The sequence below is a fragment of the Panthera tigris genome, chromosome X (assembly GCF_018350195.1).
Source record: "Panthera tigris isolate Pti1 chromosome X, P.tigris_Pti1_mat1.1, whole genome shotgun sequence".
In the NCBI taxonomy this organism is placed as follows: Eukaryota; Metazoa; Chordata; class Mammalia; order Carnivora; family Felidae; genus Panthera; species Panthera tigris.
The window spans coordinates 10,485,116-10,505,002 of NC_056677.1; the positions used below are offsets into that span (position 1 = coordinate 10,485,116).

The window sequence follows — 19,887 nt, forward strand, 5'->3', positions numbered from 1 at the left end:
CCCCATTCATGCTCTGTCTCTCTCTGTCCCAAAAATAAATAAAAAACGTTGAAAAAAATTTAAAAAAAAAAAAAAATAAAGCCTCTCCAAGCTCTGAATTCTGTTATTCTGTGAAAATCTGAGCTGAAAGTATTCATGTTATTAAAGAATAATAATTAATCCCATTTGCCCTATTTAGTATGGTTTAGCACAGTCCTCTGATACCAAATGTACTTTTATGTACCTCGTCATCCGTACATTTATAACGTAGACAGGCCTTAATAAAGTACATTTTACACAACAAAACCCTCATCCTTTCCACAAATATTTCTGGAGCACCTACGATATGCCAATCATTGGAACAAGCGCTGGGACAGAAGAATGAATAAAACAATCTTGCGTCTTGATGAATTTGAACAGAAAAGAAAGCATATTAAAAACACTAACAATAGGGGTGCCTGAGGTTAAGCATCCGACTTTGGCTCAGGTCACAATCTCGCGGCTCCCGAGTTCGAGCCCCTCATCGGGCTCTGTGCTGACAGCTCAGAGCCCAGCGCCTGCGTCGGATTCTGTGTCTGCCCCCCCCCCCCGCCCCTCCCCTGCTCGCGTCCGCTCTCTAAACATTAAAAAATTTTTAACAATAAATAAATAAACACGAAGAAGCCAGCTGATAGTAACCAGAAAAATGTTAAAATTATGACGTGGGTGACACAGGCTTAAAAATACAGTAGCAGCCCACGTACCCCTCTGCCACCAGCTGACTTGTGTACCTAAGGGTCAGTTGGGTTTGCTCCCACACCTATTTACGCCAGTTGTATTTACTATAATTATGAAATGTAATTCAACGCTAGACAGATAAAACGTGTGCACAAGAAGAGTTCTTATTTCTTTGAAACCCAAGCTGATCGCTTTGCAAAGTCTTAGTGGTGGGTCAGTTGGAAACGCGACGTACGAGCATTCTGCACACAGATTGGGTCCCCATGCCTTGAAGTGCTCACTCGACTCGAGAAGAATCTGAAACTGGAAATCAAAAGCCGACGCATCTGCGCCGTGACGGACACGCCGAGCGAGACTTCAGGGGCCTCCCCACCAGGGCTCCCGCTGAAAGCAGGGGTCTTGAGTCTCACGACAAAATATTGGAGAACTCGTGTTTAAGGCGAAACGGAATGCTCAAGCCACGTATGTGGCACTTTTGAGGATTCCCCACTTCGGCAGTTTCAATAAACCATCTGACTGCTTGACCCTGGAGGCAGCGGCGAAGGATCATCTCCCGGAAACCCCGGCAGGGGTCAAGTGATTTGGGCAAGAGCTTCCGCCAGAGCCAAAATATCCTAATTATTTCCTGTTTGTCACGAACACTACTCTGTGCTACCGGCCTAGGAGGTCGATTTCCAATCTCAGTGTGCATCCAGACACTTAAAGGGAGCGCTCTCCAAGGCAGGAGGGCCCGCTCACGGGAAGATGTTTACCCTCACGGGGCAGGAGGCTAGCACATTCTGGAAAGACTCCCTGCCCGGCTATTCATCGGGATGCCATTCCTTTGTGTCCAACTGCATCTGAATTTCCGAGCAACCTTCCAGAACCCAACATGTATGTATGCATGTATGGCTCCTCGTGGGGGGGGGGGGGGAGGGGGAGGGAGGGAAGGGGGGGCCTCTGAAGGTGGTCTGGGCCCTGTGTGGGGGTAACGAGAGGATCTCTGGAGCGGCCAACGCGAAGGAGAAGAGGGCAGGAGAAGCCAAAGCTGGAAACGGTACAGCTTCCTCCACAGGCTCCCTGGAGAAGGGCCAACCGTCCTGTGATGCCGGCTTCGTGGAAACAAATAGTGTTGAAACAATTAGAGAGCTGTTTTCGCATGTTTTTCAAGCATAACATTACCCTTTTTTTTTCCCCTCCTCTAAATTACATCCATTTAGATCTGTAAGAGCCCAAAGAAATAATTTCATCAGATCCCTTGATTCCACGGAGTCAACGGAGCTCAAGAAGAGAAAATGATTTACCCAAGATCACAGAGCAACTTCGCGGCAGTGCAGGGGCAGGCGCATGGCCCCTGGTCTGCCCCGCTTTTTCCTCAATTTCCTCACCCTGGGGACCTGCGGCATCACTGCCAGGGAGCTTGCTAGAAATACAGAAACTCGGGTCCCATCCAGGCCGACAGAATCAAAAAACGTTTTTTTTTGTTTTTTTTTTTTTTTTTGACAAGATCAAAGATGATTTGTAGGCAGGTGACAGTGAAAGGAAAACTGCTCTGAACCAGTTTTGGGTAAAGCTATTTTGTGAGATGACTGTTTAAATTCATAATCCTTGGAAACACATCCTCACCACAAAATGGATGAATGCAATTTCCGGATGTATCTGACCATTTCACATACAATTTAAAAAAAATTTTTTTTAATATTTATTTTTGAGAGAGACAGAACGCGAGTGGGTTGGGGCAGAGAGAGGGAGGGAGACACAGAATCCGAAGCAGGCTCCAGGCTCCGAGCTGTCAGCACAGAGCCCGACGCAGGGCTCGAACTCACGAGCCGTGAGATCATGACCTGGCTGGCTCAGAGCACCCAACTCTCGATCTCGGGGACGCTGAGTCTGAGCCCCATGTGGCGCACAGGGGTTACTTAAAAAAGGAAAAAATTCTGTTAGGCAACAGGAGTTCCCAACAGATGAAACCGGCCTAAAACCGGGAACGGATGTGTGCCCAGCACACACGCGTGCAGAGGCACAGCGGCCAAACGTGGAACTCTTCGGCCATTGAAAAAATTAGTTTCGACACGCTTAGGTGCTGTGCACCGTGTATGCACAACCTCCCATTGTGAACAACCACCAAAGTTACCGAATAGTCAAACACACTTCAAACATCAATGGGCTCATTGCATTTACATGAAATGTCCCCAGTAGGCACATCCACCCGCACAGAAAGTAGACGAGCGAGCGGCCGCCAGGGGCAAGGGGGGTGGGGTGGAGAGTACTTCCAATGGGCACGGGATTTCTTTTTAAGGTGACGACGACACGGGTCAGCGGTGGGGGGGGGGGGGACACGACTCTGAATACACTAAAAATCACGGACTTTGTACACTCAAAACGTGCAAACTGTATGGCATGTGGATTACATTTCGACGAAGCCAAAATAAATAAATAAACCCACTCAACAATGCAAACATATTTTAAGATACATTGAAAGATAGACCCCTACGTACCACTACGGCTCAGTATTTTATTTTTCAATTTAAAGACGTTGAATACTTTAAAATTTGAGTCCCAAGGGGCTTTTATTTCCATAAACCACACTCATTTTACCAGTAAATTAACTGATACCAGGTCAAGGAAGTGACTTGTGCAAGAACTCAAGTCCCAACTCAATGGGCCAATGGCGAGAATTTTCCCGACCTGAAATCATTTCAATTAAAACATTCATAAGGGTATGTTGGATAATTAAATACATCTGGAAAAACACAACCAGTTCACAGCCTTGTGGTGTATTTACTAAGAATCTACCAGAGGAAATCAGTAGGTTTCCTTCTGGCATGAAGAGAACTTTTTTTTTTTTAATCGTAAAAACTCAAACCAAGGATACAGCCAGGACCAGTGAGGTATGCGCAAATTAACAAATTGGCCACTGAAATATAGAACCAACAACTGTCCAAGACACAAAGCGCTGCCTTGAGAACAGGCCCCTGGTCTGGGCATTTGCTTCATGAGAACGGACGTCCACACCGGTTTCAAAACTACAGCCTCCCCCAGGTACTGTGAAAGCCATCCTCAAGAAGGTGCCCAGGTGGTAACCGGACGCTCGAGGTCTAAAAGGTACGAGTCTGAACGCCTAGTGTCAAAAGACCAGAAATAACTCTATTTCAGGAAAATTAGCGAAGGCTTTCCTCAGTACTGAGCCGCTCCATAAACTTCCACACCTCTGTGCCAAGCACTGCCAAAACAGTTCCAGGCTCAGCGGCGGCCAGCTGATTTTCGTGTATGAGCCTCATTTAAAAGGGAGCATTGAGGGGCGCTTGGCTGGCTCGGTCCATGGAGCACGTGACTCTTGATCTGGGGGTTGTGCGTTCGAGCCCCACCTTGGGTGTAGAGCTTACCTGAAAATAAAATCTTTTTAACAAATAATAAAACAAAATAAAAGGGAGCATGGAGTGATGGGACTACTCAGGTCCAGGTGTTTAAACCGGTAGGAACCAGAGTTACAGGTCACGCGATCCTGTCCTTTCTAGAAGGATTTTATCCTAGCCCTCCCCTAACTTCTGGGTAAGAAATTTTCTTGTTGGATTCAGGGGCCTTGTTTCCTCTCATATTTTGATCACCTAGTAAATTCAAGAAGATTCAGCTGTAAAATTCTTTGCTCCTCCCTTTAAATTCAAAATAATGTCCTTCTTGCTGTCCCTCACCAAAATTATAATCAGCACAAAATTACACTCCCTCCCTTACACATACATTCATTCTCTCTCTCTCTCTCTCTCTCTCTCTCTCTCTCTCTCTCTCTCTCTCTCTCTCTCTCTCTCTCTCTCTCTCTCAGCAGCGGAGGGCTGCAGACTGGGTAAGGGGCCACGGATGGGGGTGGCGGACGGCCAGGAATTCCCAAGCCCTGACCATTAACCCGCAGTGGTTAAACCCACGGCGTTCCTCATTAGGAATGCTTCGGCGGGGCTCTCCAGCCTGTGGCTTTTGTGGCGCGTGTGGCTGCAGTCTGGCTGCCACTAGAGAGGGATAACAGAGCGGGGAGAGAAGCCCTTCCCCAAACACAGCTCGCAGACGCTGCCAGCGGTGCAGCGGAATCAGGGGGATTGCCACAGCAACCTTCCGACAGAGTCCCCATTTAACGACATGCCGCTGACGGCAGCAGTTCGGGGTGTTAGGAGGTGACAGAAAGAATCCTACAGCCGCCCAACAGCCGCCCCGGGCCAGGTTGGAGATTTTCAACCCCCAGAACCCGGCATTCAGCGTTACGAGTCGATCCCCCAGCTGCACTCGAACCCCCTTGGCAAGCCGCCTCCACCTGCGCCCAGCTCCGCATTTTGGTAGTTGCAACAGGGGACAAAGAGACTCCCCCTCGGTCCCATCCCGTCCCTCCCCCTCCCCCCTTCCTGGCTTCAAGGGTCACGGTTCCCAAACGAGTTCTCGGAAGCCCCCAGCCTCGGGGAACCGGGCGTCCGTTTCCTGTGGTTTTAAGGGCAGCAAGACCACGGCGGGGGAGGAAGGGGACGGGACCCCACTGGGAGCGGAGCGCTCCGGCGACAAGGAGAGCGTCCCGGGAAACCGGCAAGAAGCTCCTCTCCGCCGACCCTTAAAATAAAGCCGGGGCCCGCCGCCCGGGACGCCCCGTCCGCTCTCCCTGCGGCCCCCACCCGCACCCCCGGGAGGCCGGCTCTCCCCCCTCCCGCGAGCGCCCCGCCGGGGGGCCGCCCGAGCGCGGCCGGGGCCGGGCCGCGCACCTGGGCGTTCGGGACACCTGCGCCGCGCCCCTCCCACCTCCGGCCCCCCCCGCGCCCGGGCGCCGAGGTGCCCGGGAGCCGCAGCTGAGCCGGGGCGGGGCGGGGGCGCGGGGCCGGGGGCCGTGGCGCGGGGGTTGGGGGGGGGGTGGCGCGCCGGCTTACCCATGGCTGGAGACTGGCTGGAGGGGCGCGGGCTCCCCGGGGACGGGCCGAGCCGGCGGCACAAGTTTGCAGGTCTGGCGGGCACGTGCGCGGGCCGGGCTCCGGGCGTGCTGCTGCGCTGCTGGGCCGGCGGCTGGCGGCTCGCTGCTGGCTCCGGGGCCGGGGTGGGAGCGCGGCGCGGCTCCGCCTGCACTGGGGGCCGGCCGTGCCGAGAGGGGCCCTGACGTCAGCGCCGGGGGCTTTGTGCGCCCGCAGCGAGGGCCCGAACCCGGCAGCGGGCGCGCCGGGGCGGCCGGCCCTGCTCGGGGCTTCCTCTGGGACCCCCGAGCGGGCGCGGAGGTGGCGCGGAGACCCGAGAAGCCAAGGGGGTGGGGAGAGAGGGGATCTGGGGAGGGGGGGAGGGGGCGCGGATCCGCTTCCCGGGACCGAACTGTTAACAGCTGGAAGGGGCTTTGCGGTCCTAGCCTTAACCCATTGTGCAGATGAAGAGACTGAGGCCGGGGACACCGAACCAAGGACGGCCAGTGTTTCGCAGCGCACCGCCCCCATCCGTAGTCCTGGCTCCTTTTGTTCATATATGAGCTGCGGGTGATTACTTAATTCAGTGGGGCTCAACCCTGGTTGCACATGAGAACCAGCTGGGGTGATTTACCCGGTTGCGTCAGGGTCTCTGCCGGCGAGACTGAGGCATCCAAGCTGCAAAAGCCACCAGGTGATTGCAATGTGCATCCAAGGTAGCCAACACTGACTTGAGTTACTTGTGGGTAACGATGATCTAGAAGGGCACGGGCGGCACTCTCCAGGCTGGGGTGGTGAGAGATCTGGTGGTGTCCTTCATCGGCCGTCTTGATCCCCGGAAGCCCACCCCTGTCGGGCTCTGGGAGACTTAGCAGACTCACCCCAGTCGCCGCGTCCCCACTGCTCAGGCCTTGCACGTGAGCCTGTAAGTGAATTAATGGTTTAACGGTGTCCAGAGCTTAAATTCCTTCTGTCTCTTTAGAGAATAATGTTCCTGTCTCCAAAGGTATTAGAAAAGCTTTGAGACCCTTGTCATTTTTCTACGGTGGATACTTGCTGAGACATCTCTGAGCGCGATATTGCGGCAGAGAGTTTATGCTGTGTTTCGTTGTTTTGAGAACACTTCCATTACTGGAACAGAGGGTTGCATAAGCTGGAACCGTAGCTAGTACCCTTAAGGGACATTTAACCCCAAAGAGAGAGCCTTTAGGAGTGAGAAAGAGTGGAGGTAGCAAACATTTCGTCTATTGAAATTTATTGGATTAGGAAAGATTTTATCAAGGCAGAGCTCTAGAAAACCTAATAATATTTTTGCATTAAAGGACAGAGATTTGTGCTGAGCAGATCACTGGCTCATTTTCACAGTCCCACGGGAATAGTTAGTCCTAACCAATCTTTATGCACTAATAAAACAGCAGGGAGCTCACAGGTTTAACTTCTTGTCCCCATTACAGGAAAGTAATCCATTTGAATGAGGCCTGAATGTGCGCACGTGCAGGAATCCAGCCGCACTGGGCTATAACTGAGATCGCGTGCAAAGGGCAGAGATAGAGGTGCAAGTGGTTGGGGGCACAGGGGAATGCACTTGGTTTCGTTGGTTCCTGCATCAAGGGAGACTCATGGGAGACTCCTAGGAGACCGTGCAAACGACAGAATGAGACTCGGGCATGACATTCTGAAATCGTGTGTTGGCAAGCCATCACCTCACTCCACCACTCTGGGACCAAAAATTGTAAGGTTGTGTGCCCTGAGATGAAAGTAAACCCTTTGGTCCACTTTCTGTCCTTCCCTAGAAGTCTTGGGTTTGTTTTTTGTTTTTTTTTTTTTTGCCCGTCGAAAAGAAATAACAGCTGTCCAAATATTAAAGCAAGCCACAATGGGATGCTGTGATTAAAAAAACCAAGTTATAGCAACTGTGTCCACAATGTTAAAGGAAAGCCACAGTTTAATAGAAATTTTTACTCACTTTGGAAATTTCATGGGCTTATTTCAACAATTGTCCCTAACACCCTTAAGAAGGAAAAAAAAACCCAAAAAACAAAAAACCATATTAAATAACTGAAACCTTTAAAAAATGAAGCAAGATTTGGGGCACCTGGCTGGCTCAGCCGGTAGAGCGTGCGACTCTTGATCTCAGGGTTGTAAGTTTGAGCCCCACATTGGGTGTAGAGATTGCTTAAAAATAAGGTCTTTAAAAAAGGAAAGCAAGACTGTTTTGCAGGTGGGCAAGTAAATTGGTAGAGCCTTTCTGGAAAGCTATTTGGTAGTATATATCAAGAGACTTAAAAATATTCATAGCCTCTGACCTAATAATCCCACTTCTGGGACTTTGTCCTAAGTAAATAATGACTGTTTCAGTCAAAAGTGATATAAAAAGACGTTTACCTCAGACACGATGTAAGCAACACCTATTCAATAAAAGGGAAGCAGTTACGTAAATTATTGTTGAGCTAGTTTAGTGGCTCCCAGCTGTGGATCATTTTACTCCTCAGGAGACCTTTGGCAATCCCTAAAAACAGTTTTAGTCGTCACATCTGGGGAGGCGATGCTACTGGTCTCTGGTTGGTGGAGGTCGCGGATGCTGCCGGACATCCTGCGATGCCCAGGACAGCCCCACCATAACAAAGAACCATCCAGCCCCAAATGTCAATAGGGCCCAGGTTGAGAAACCCCAATCTGTATGATCATATATCATGCAGCCTTGTTTGCAAAGAATTATGTGGGAACATGCTCAGATATCTTGGGTTTTTTTTTAAGCAGAAGAAAAAGCTAAATGTATACTATAATCCTAGTCATATTCGTATGTACATATATATGTATTAAAAGAGACTGCGAGAAAATGCACTGTTAGAGACTATTCTTCACCAAACGCAGATCAGCTCTCTGCCCACACAGCTGGACTACATTTCCCAGATGTCTTAGCAGTTAGGGGGATTGAGTTCTAGCCAATGAGGTCAGAAGTAACATCCACCGCTTCCAGGCCTTGCCCGTGAAACTCGCAACACGATCGCTTCGACATGCTTTCCCCTTCTCTCAGCTGGAACGTGATGTTGACACGAGGGTGCCTCCGGGAACCACGTTGAAGACGGAATTGCCTGCGCCTGGGTGCTTGAATGGCTTTGTGGAGCAGAAGCCCACCGGCCACTGCCACGCTGATAGCCTGGAACTGACTCGGACACTTGTGTGCACTAGAAACGAACTGCTGTTATGTTTGAGCCATTATGTATTTGGGGACTTATTTGTCATAGCCGTGGTCCTACCCTTATTAATAGATCGATATATTAATATATATATTTATCTCTGGGATTGGTGGGAGGTTAAGTTTTATTTTTATACCCTTTTGTGTTTTCCCAAACTTTGACAATGAGCCAGAATTACTTTTACAACCAGGAAGAAACGTATAGCTGTACCTCACTCGACACTAGAGATGGTCTCCTAAGAATTTGATTTTAAACTATAAATGACATTTCCAACTGCTTTCATACAAGTTGACCGTGATCTTACTGACCCTCCATGCCTCATCTAGGAGTACAAATTCATTATAAACTGTAAGGACACGGAGCGCCCTGGGGGCCCAATCTTTTGAGTGTCCGACTCTGGCTTCAGCTTAGGTCATGATCTCCTGGTTCGAGACTTCGAGCCCCACATCACGCTCTGTGCTGACAGAGACTGCTTGGGATCCTCTCTCTCTCTCTCTCTCTCTCTCCCTCTCTCTCAAGTAAATAAACCTTAAAAAAGAAATTTAAACTGTAAGGACACATTTTGTCTGCTCCAATTATTTTTTGGGTGGCGTTTCATCACGTGTGCCCCCCACTCCTTTCTGTGTCATAATTACTCATGAATCCGGTCTCTGCGACAAAAATCTTCTCATGGGCAGAATCTTGGCTTGATCTTTGATTCTTAAAATCTATCTGCTTCTCCCTTACTGGAGTTCGTTTACTGGCACAGCAGGCACAATTTCTATATTGTGTAGCCTTTTCTCCTGTTTCTCAGAAAGATGGCTCCTTTCTGAGATGGCTCCTGATGGCTCCTTTGAAAACGCAAACCAATGGGAAGTCCATGAACTGGTCTTCAACTTTACTGTCACTGTATGGACAAGACAAAACAAAACAGTGGGCTCTGTTTTGCGGAACTAAATGAAAATCTTAGCAAACCTTCACATATTTGAATACGCCAACAAAAGCACAGCCGACACAAAGTGGAACGTGAAAGATTATGAACGAAAAAGCAACACCACTAATGCCCCCAGCTGCTCAAGTGGGGGCTCAGAAGATACTGTCAAAGTTTGATGGGAAAAGAAATAGAGCTTTGTGAGGGCACCTGGGTGGCTCAGTGGGTGAGCTGGCTCACCTGGGTGGCTCTTGATTTCAACTCAGGTCATGATCTCACAGTTTGTGGATTCGAACCCGGCGTTAAGCTCTGCACGGACAGTGTGGAGCCTGCTTGGTATTCTCCAGTCTTCCTCTCTCTCTGCCCCTCCCCTGTCTCTCTCCCTGTCTCTCAAAAATAAATAAACATTAAAAAAAATAGAGCTTTGGGACGCCTGGGTGGCTCAGTCGGTTAAGTATCCGACTTCAGCTCAGGTCATGATCTTGTGGTCCATGAGTTCGAGTCCCGCGTCAGGCTGTGTACCGACAGCTCGAAGCCTGGAGCCTGGAGCCTGCTTTGGATTCTGCATCTCCCTCTCTCTCTGCCCCTCCCCCACTCACACTCTGTCTCTCAAAAATGAATAAATGTTAAAAAAAATTTTTTTAATTAGAGCTTTGAGAGGAGGGATAATGTAAGTGACATAAATTCTCATCTTTCACATCAAAGAGCCAGTAGATATTAGCTAAAGTTGGTAAAGAGAGAATTAAGCATATTACCAAGATTAGAGCCATTGCTATGACCCTATCATATCCGATGTCACTTATAAACATTTATTTTTTTTTAATTTTTCTTTACTGTTTATTTTTGAGAGACAGAGTGCGAGTGGCGGAGTGGCAGAGAGAGAGGGGGACACAGAATCCAAAGCAGGCTCCAGGCTCTGAGCTGTTGGACAGAGCCTGACGCAGGACTCGAACTCAAGAACTGTGAGACCACGATCGGACGCTTAACCGGCTGAGCCACCCCGGGGGCCCCTATAAATAAACATTTCTGATACCCCCTTGGCTCTCCACCAATGAAATCCAAATTAAAGAATAGATCCATATAACTCCTCAATTATAATGTAAACGAGAAGTGAAAGTAGTTTCTAATGTGTAGTGTTTCTCTCGATGTGTAAATACTCAGGCATGATTACACCGGAAGATGCAACCAAGTCACCCAGTGAGCGACCGAGTTGTGGAACTGCCATGAATGGGGCTGCTGAGATGCTGAACGATCGATCGAGATGCGATTGAGATGTGCTGTACTGGGCACTCGAATATCAAGAGCCGCCTTGCCATCAGCGTCGTGACGTCCAAAATGGTGAAGGAGCGGATAAAGTTCCGAGCAAAGCAAAGTGCGGTCTTCCCTCAATTTATACAGTAATTGTATTCCTGGAAAAAAAAAAATTCACATTGCTTACAACCATCCCCAAATATCTTGTGTTTATATGTAAGATGAACTTATTTTTTAGGTACCAGTAACTAGAGGCAGATTTTTCATCTACGTAAGTGTCCAGAAGACATTAAAAAATTGGTCAAGAAATGGGGACATGTCTTCATTGTGTGGGACTGTCCTGTGTACTGCTGGAGGCCGGTCACCCTGTCCTGGGCCCACTAAATGCCAACAGTGCCCCCTCCCCCTCCCGGTGACAACCCAGACTGCCCACACTGATACCCAAAAGGCCTTACATCCACAAGTCTGGATCGTGGAAGTGGTTCCAGAGAAATTACAAAAAGAAGTAGTTGGAAGAGATTCCCTCTGGGAGTGAGGCTGGGCGACATTTTCATCAAGGCCACTGTTCTATTGAATTCTTTTCATATGTATGAGCTATGACAGCTACGTGTATTTAAATAAGGGACCCTTGCCCATCGCGTGGTTAGTTCTATGCCTTCTGGGCTCCTGAGACCTTATTTCCAGACATATGCCATCTGTAAAATGGGTATAATCATAGTCCCCACCCCATACAGTTGTTGTAGGAAACTGGGTCTAGAGATGTGAGGTCATGTGACCCAGGTTGCACACCGAGCTCATGGCAAATCCAGATTTAGCTTCGAGCCCAGTGGTCTCCAAATCCAGGCTCTGTCTACTCCACTACGTTACCAGCCATAGAAAGTGTTTCTGGGTCATAAGATTGCTGTCTGGGCACAAGGAACAAATGTAAAGCCTTGGCCAGGAGCCTGTCGTGGGGCATCTTTTAGAGTCAGTCTCCAGTTGGGCTGTGGCTTAGAGAAGGACAAATGGCCACGTCCTGCCACGCGTGTGTGTCTCCTGGAGTGACAGGCTGAGTGGGAGGAGGACGCGGCTAAGAGAGAAAAGAGCCGCATCCCAGGGGGCTCAGGATCTGAAAGGGGGCTGAAAGCTCACCCCGCCCTGAAAACACAGCACGTTTCTTGCTGTCTTTTTGCGAGAAAGCACGATCCGCAAGTGATTTTCCTTTGGTTTGTACTGAGCATTTCCATCCGTGAGTCGGGGTTATGTCCACCCCTGCTGCTCGTGTCTTCCACGGGACACTCTACTTCGGGACGGTGGCTGAGTTAGCCGCACACGTGAATCCAGACCAGAGTTCCCAGCGGGCCCTCAGGAACTCACAAGAAGACCGAAGAATATCGCTAATGGGACAGCGTGTCCTTTTTTTGCACATGAAAAAATTAAAACAGAACCCCGTGCAGAGCTCAACATTATTTAATTAGCCCTTAGTTTTCACCAGCCAACGATTTCTCTTATGCCCCGCACACTTCCCACTTGCCTGGTAACAGTGAATCTGGTAGCCTCTTAGAAAAAATAGCGTCACTTTACTTTGCCCTAGAGTTTTCCTATCTCCCCTCCCAAGTGATACTTGAAACCGTGTCACAGAATCTCTGAGTTAAAGGGAATTTTATAACTCAGTCTGACGAATCCTCCACATTCAGGAAAATCCGTTGTGCCCGATCTGTGGCCATCTGCCTTTCAGGCATATTTGAATTCTCTCAGCCTCCTGGTTGTTCTATGGCTGACATTCTGTTATTTCTAAAGTTCTTCTTCAAGTAGGGAGCTCTGAAAAAGATGTAAACTCTCCAGGGGTGCGTGGGTGGCTCTGGCGATTAAGCCTCCGACTCTCTTGATTTCGGTCAGGTCATGACCTCACGGTTTGTGAGTTCGAGTCCTGCATCAGGCTCTGCACTGACAGCACAGAGCCTGCTTGGGATTCTCTCTCTCCCTCTCTCTCTCTCTCTCTCTGCCCTTCCCCTGCTCACACATGCGTGTGCACTCTCTCTCTCTCAAACTAAATAAATAAAAAGATGTAAGTCTCCAGCTGGTTAGGTTGAAACTCTTCCCTTGAGTTGGAAACACTCAAGTAATATGGATTTTGCTTGTTTTTATTGCGATAAAATACATATGACATAAAATTGACCACATTAAAGTGTAGAATTCAGTGGCATTTACTACATTCACAGCGGGGTGCAGACATCATCACTGTTCAGTTCTAAAACACTGTCACCAGCCCAAAGGAAAACCATCCTGTTAAGGTGTCGTTCTCCAATGCCCCTGCCCCATTCCTGTTTTTATAGCTGGATAATATTCCATTGTATGGATAGACTACAGTTTGCTTAGCCATTCACCCATGGGACATTTGAGTTGTTTCCACCTTTTGGCTAGTGTGAACTACACTTCTGTGAATAGCCAGTGTAAAAGTATCCGTTCTAGTCCTTGCTTTAAATTCTCTTGGATGTATACACACCTAGTGGAATGGCTGGGTCAGGTGGCAATTCGATGTTTAATGTTCTGAAGAAACGCCACAGTGTCTTCCCCATTGGCTGCGCCATTTTACATTCCCAACATCAGTGTCTGAGGGTTCCGATTTCTCCACGTCTTTGCCAATACTTATTTCCCATTTTTCAAAATTACAGCCATCCTGGGCACCTGGGTGGCTTAGTCGGTTAAGTACCCAACTCTTGGTTTCGGTTCAGGTCATGATCTCACAGTTCATGAGATCGAGCCCCACATGGGGCTCTGCGCTGAACAGTGCAGGGCCTGTTTGGGATTCCCTCTCTCTCTCTCTCTCTCTCAAAATAAATAAATAAGCTTAAAAAAAATTATAGCCACCCTTGGGGCTCCTGGGTGGCTCAGTCAGTTGAGCGTCCGACTTCGGCTCAGGTCATGATCTCACGGTCCGTGGGTTCGAGCCCCGCGTCGGGCTCTGTGCTGACAGCTCAGAGCCTGGAGCCTGTTTCGGATTCTATGTCTCCCTCTCTCTCTGCCCCTCCCCCGTTCATGCTCTGTCTCTCTCTGTCTCAAAAATAAATAAACGTTAAAAAAAAAAATTATAGCCACCCTAGTGGGTGTGAAGGAATCTATTTTTCAAGACCTCCTTGACATGGCCTCCAAGCCCTGCCCAGGCCCACCCTAACCTCCCATTGCCTGCCCCCATTCTCCATGCTTCTGCCTTGCTGCCCTCACAGGCCCTCCCTCCCAACGCAGGGCCTTTGCACGTGCCCTTTCTGCTGCTTCTTTGCCTTGCCAGAATCCACACATTATTTGACTCAAAACCAGAGCATCATTTCCCCAGGGAAGCCGTCCCGGGCCTCTCCACTAAGTCGAATGCCCCAGTTGACAGTCTTACGGCACCATCCACCTCCCCTTTCTGGGACCTCCCACAGCTGCAATTTTACTTCGGATTCTGGAATATACAATGTATGTTTTTCTCCTCCATTGGGCCATAATCATCGTGGGAGCAAATTAAAATGTGCCGATGAATGAGTGAAAGAAAAACTTTCTGAGGACTCTTGTGAGACTTTGAACTTGTGGCTAACTAAAATCTGGACGGGTTTTGAACATAAAGTTTCTAAATCCATGTCCCGTCTCCTCCTTCCGAGGCCTCTGTTTCTACAATAATAGTCTTCTGTCTGTCCTGCATCATCCGTATTTCCCTTTCAAGTGGATCTTTCCCACTGGTTCACATACATGTTACAGCTACTGCCTTATTTTCTTGCTCCTCTTCTTAGTAAAGCTTCTGGGAAGAGCATCCATACTGGCCCACACTTCCTCACCTCTCACTCTCTGAAGCCTGCTCCAATAAGCCTGCGTCCCCATCATTCTGTGGAAACCACTCTTGTCAAGGACACAAATGGTCACCGTGTGGCAGGATGGGACTCTTGCAGTGGATGCCTCCATTCTTCTGGAAACATGTTCTCATCTCAGCTTCTATGAAGCCACACATTGCTGGTTTTCCTTCTACTTCACCGGAGGCAACTTCTCAGTCTGCTTTGCTACTACTGAAAATTGTCTTGTCATGGCAATGTTTATTTCTCTTGTCAGTTTCAGGCCTGGATTGGATGCTCCGGGTGGGCAAGGACCTTCTTTATCTTCATCACCGCTATAACCTCCTTGCACAGAATGTATCAGATGCTCGTGTTTTTGTTAAATAAACGAATATCTCCTCCATTTGAGCTTATATAACTTTGAACCCAAGAGACTCGTTAAAATTCTTCTATAAAACATATCACGACATCTTAACAGCATCAGCCTGAGTTTTGAGTCTTCTACCGAAAACACTAGCTACCCGTCCTACTTGCGGTGAACACGCCTTGTGAATTTTCATCCATCTTGTGGATAAAAATATTGACAATGACAATCTTTCTTCCTCCTGGTTGACCTCAACTTATTGACCAGCATGATTGTTTTCAGCCTGCTAGGTAATCCTTGATTGTGTTGACACCCAGCACACATTTCTGTACGTTGCCCACAAGGAAATGACAACTTGTGTTGTGGAAAAAGGCCACTGTCTGTTTACCACACACGGAGTCCTGGGTTGATTCAGCTGTTCAGCTGGGGCAGACACCTGTTAACAGGGTGATTTCCAAAATGCACCGCGAGCAAGGTCCATTTAAAACTCAGAAAGAGGAACAGATGTAACAATTATGCAACCCTTGCATATTTCAACGCCCAGCAACCGCCTCACGGAAAATGAGCCAGTTCTTGTACCATATTGAAACCAAGGTCAAGGAACACCTGAAGTGCTACTGTTTCTGTTGCTCTGACGAGGCCATATTATATGGCTCCAGGAGCCTCCTCTCCCCCTCTCCTGTGAATGGCTCTCCCTCTGCTTCAACCCTTCCCAAAGTCCACAGAGGATGTTGAGCATACCCCCGTTCTCCCACCTAGAAACCTTATCCAGGGAACCAATGAAGTTGGAGGGGTGTGTGTGAGGCAAGGGACCGCTGTACCTTAATATACACTATGCCTCATGATCATCTCTTTCTTTTAAAAGTGCTCGGAGATCTTCCTTGTCACTCTACCATGCATTTGTAGATGCTACACATCACTGAATATTTTCCCCAACGGATTCCTGACATAGAGGTGGGCAGGGTGAGCATTATCAAAACGTTCATTAAGACTAGGAGTGGTGTGTGCCTCAGCCATGGTTGTAAGACTCCGGATGATTAGAATAGAACTTGTAGACTGGAGCCACATGATTCTTATCAATTTCCCTTCCCACCCACCAATATCAGCATCGGTTAGAAGTGTGCTGCAGAGGGGCACCTGGGTGGCTCAGTCAGTTAAGGGTCCCACTTCAGCTCAGGTCATGATCTCACAGTTTGTGAGCTCAAGCCCCACGTCAGGCTCTCTGCTGACAGCTCAGAGCCTGGAGCCTGCTTCAAATTCTGTGTCTCCCTCTCTCTGTGACCCTCCCCTGCTCACACTCTGTCTCTGTCTCTCTCTCAAGAATAAACAAACATTTAAAAAAATTATTAAAAAAAAAAAAAAGAAGTGTGCTGCAGTGACCAGGCGACATGGTGTTTTCTTTCGGGTAAGCGACCGAACTCCTTTGAACCTGTTTCCTTGCGCTTGAGAGGCAGAAAAGGCTACTACTGGCCCCGTGCTACCTCGTGAAATTTTGAGGAGGCTCAGAAGAGTATTTGGAAACACATGGTTTAAGGTAAAGCCCTGTCTCCAGGCTTACTATTTTTTTTAATTTTTTTTATTTTTAAAAATTTTTTTTAACGTTTTTATTTATTTTTGAGACAGGGAGAGACAGAGCATGAACAGGGGAGGGTCAGAGAGAGGGAGACACAGAATCTGAAACAGGCTCCAGGCTCTGAGCTGTCAGCACAGAGCCCGACGCGGGGCTCGAACTCACGGACCGCAAGATCATGACCTGAGCTGAAGTCGGCCGCTCAACCGACTGAGCCACCCAGGCGCCCCATCAGGCTTACTATTTTTGTTGTGATTGCCATGATCTGTCAAGTCAACGTCTCCTTCTCTCTCATTCCCTTTGGAGACTCATGCTTCAGTCCAGTTTCCTGGTGTATCTTGACATGATGCAGAGTCTGTGATCATATCTGCAACGCCCTAGCTAGAATCCTGGGATGTAAACTGTCAGGCCTGAAATCCTGGACTCACGTTAAAGGAGGAGTTCATTCCCAGCTTACCTGGAAACACACTAAGGACCAGCTAGACCCTTCTCCCTGTGTTCCTCTGTGTCCTCAGTCCCCTGCTGATGTTTGTTGAATGAATGAATGAATGGATGGATGGATATAAAGAGCAGAGAGGCCTGGGATCAAACATCACCTTGAGCCCTTCTTAGGGCCTCAGTTTCCCACTCTGCAAACTGAAAATAATAGACCCCTCACAGGGTTGGGAGGAGGATTTAAATAATAGCTTTAATAATAATAATAAATAAGAAATAATAATAAATAGATAAATAATAGCTAATAATAGCTTCTCCTTCCTGCATTCAATTTACCCTCAGTGCCCCTTGCATAATGGTCATCTGCTTTACATTTTACTCTCTTTTCAATTTTTGTTCCTTGTTACAAGGCAGAAGCAAATGAGGAAGCCGATGGTTCTGCCTTCTCTCTGTCATCCGATCTGCCCCAAACCTTACTTCTATCCAATCTCTGTCCCTCTTTTGTCTAGTCAGGAATCAAAAAATATCCTTTGTACTTTGTGGGTCACAAATAAAAGCACAGCACACACAAGGATAAAATATTGGCAAATCAGCCCACCTACACAACGTCCTTTTTCTCACAAGGCAATCAAAAACCGTAATTCTGATTTGACAAACTTGTGCTTTTCTGTTGATTTCTTAAAATGCAATTGAATTTGAGATAAAGAATCAAAATCCTTTAAGAGAATTACATCTCCAAGCAGGTCATATTTGGGGAGCAGTTTCCCAACATGTAAACTGAATAACGATTGCTTTAGAATAATCATAATTACATCCCCAAACGGGAATTTTTATCTTGGTTAATTTTTTTCTTTGTACTGTCAAATGACGGCTTCTAAAGCAATTATGAAACACTGCACTATTTTTCGCCACTGAAAAGCATGCCCATTACCCTTCGCAGCTCCCTGTTTCCCTGCCATGCAGGCATTTGCAAACGGTGGTTTTGTGATTTAAACTTAATCAAGCAAACTGCCATCTAGGAAGCTCATTCGCCAAATGACCTTTGAGAGCGTCTATCTTTGTATCATGGCAAAGGGCCGGGACAACATCTGTAGGCGTGCCTCCATGGAGGTACGGTTAATCCTCCCTGGGTTTGGTTTCCACTTTCCTAAGGAGTTTTGTGTGGGTGGTGGGAGCAGATTGGCCATCAGAAAAAGCCAAGCTCCCTTTCCTTGGTGGAAGACGGGCCCCCTGCGCAGCAGCTGTGCGCGGGTGTCTTTGCATCCCCTGGGTATGACTTGGCGTCTTGGGTCTGTCCCACCGTTCCCTGGTGCCTGCCGCGTTGTGTCTTGCATCTCCGATGGCCCCCTTGGACCTGGCTCCCTCCTTGGAGAATTATCACATCCTAGTCAGAAGGGCGGGTGGTGATAGGGTGCTGATGGGTGGCACTCTGCCCCAGCAAAATACATGCAGCTGAGGGGTGTGACCCAGTGATTCAGCTAAGAACGGGCTTTGAGGTCAAGTGGACTGGGCTCGAATCCTGCCCTGGCTTCACCGAAGCTGCAGGGACGAGAATCTGTTCGAGCAGCCTTCCTCCTCTGCAGAACGGGACAGGAATCGGGCCTCCCTTATTTTTTTTAAGTAGGTTCAGCATGGGGCTTGAACTCAGACCCCAAGGTCAAGAGTGGTGTGCTCCACCAGCCGGGCCAGCCAGGCGCGCCTGGAATCGGGCCTCTCTTAGAAGAATTGTTTTGAGGACTCAAGGGGTGAATGCACTCAAAGAGCATAGTGCAAGGCCGTGCTTCCAGAAAGGGCTTCATAAACAGGAACTACAGCTACCACGTGGGGAGGGCGGCCCCGGGAGGACTGAGTGTGGCTGACCAGTACCTCGTCTTCACTCCTTATGCTTGGCTTCTTCAGAAAGCGTTGTTTATCGAGGCCCCTGGGTGGCTCAGTCGGTTGAGCGTCCAACTTCGGCTCAGGGCAGAATCTCACGGTTGGTGAGTCACGGCCTGGAGCCTGCTTCCGATTCTGTGTCTCCCTCTCTCTCCCCCTCCCCCACTGGCACGCATGTGCGTGGGCTTTCTCTCTCAAAAATAAACTTTTTTTAAAAAAAGAAAGGTACTGTTTATTGGGTCCTTTGAGTTTGTGCATGGCCCAAGAACACCTTCCAATTGGACAGCGACTTCCAAGCTTTTACTGTGTGTATAGTGGCTTTTGTCGAAGCCACTGACTGCACAGACCCATTCTCCCACCCCCATCCTTGGGCAGACGCCTGGCAGTTGTCTCCCTTGCTGTTCCCACATCTTCCTTATGATCACGGACTGTTCTCAATCTGGCCTTTTCTGATTTCCTTTTCCTTCCTTATTCCTCCACCTCCTCAATATATATATATGTGTGTGTATGTGTGTGTGTATATATATATATATATATATATATATATATATATATATAATCATTTTTTTTTTTGGCTTCCATTTCCTGCTCTGATTCCCACCAGCCCCAGGCTGACGACACACATCGTGTGGCAGTCTTCCTATCTGATGCCACTCTCCGTGCCGACCCAGCTGCAGAGAGAGCTGGGGCATCCTTCCCAGGCTCTTGCGAGAGCCAGAGCCAGAAGGTAGCATTTCCTTGAGTGGACTCTTCCCAGTCTTGCTTTCCAGGAGGGTGAGGCCGAGTAATGTCGTGTGCCCGTCGGTCCCTAGGAGCAGCGGAGCGCGCTCTCTGTGAACATCTCCTCTGAGGAGCCAGCGTGCAAAGCCCTGGCGGCCCGGCCACCAATTTCAAGGTCGTTCCCGT

At 48.5% G+C, this 19,887-nt stretch overlaps 1 protein-coding gene and 1 long non-coding RNA gene across 2 annotated transcripts in view; both read right to left on the reverse strand.

The window, feature by feature from the left end:
• GPM6B (glycoprotein M6B) overlaps positions 1-5,685 on the reverse strand; it is a 147,577-nt gene extending 141,892 nt beyond the window's left edge. The window contains exon 1 of the mRNA XM_042974753.1: positions 5,574-5,685. Within this exon, the coding sequence (XP_042830687.1) occupies positions 5,574-5,577 (4 nt within the window). The 5' untranslated portion in view covers positions 5,578-5,685. The remainder of the gene's footprint in view (positions 1-5,573) is intronic.
• Positions 5,686-10,667: 4,982 nt separating this feature from the next.
• The window catches only part of LOC122235411, a 34,918-nt gene continuing 25,698 nt past the window's right edge, over positions 10,668-19,887 (reverse strand). The window contains exon 4 of the long non-coding RNA XR_006213480.1: positions 10,668-11,110. This is a non-coding gene — a long non-coding RNA (uncharacterized LOC122235411). The remainder of the gene's footprint in view (positions 11,111-19,887) is intronic.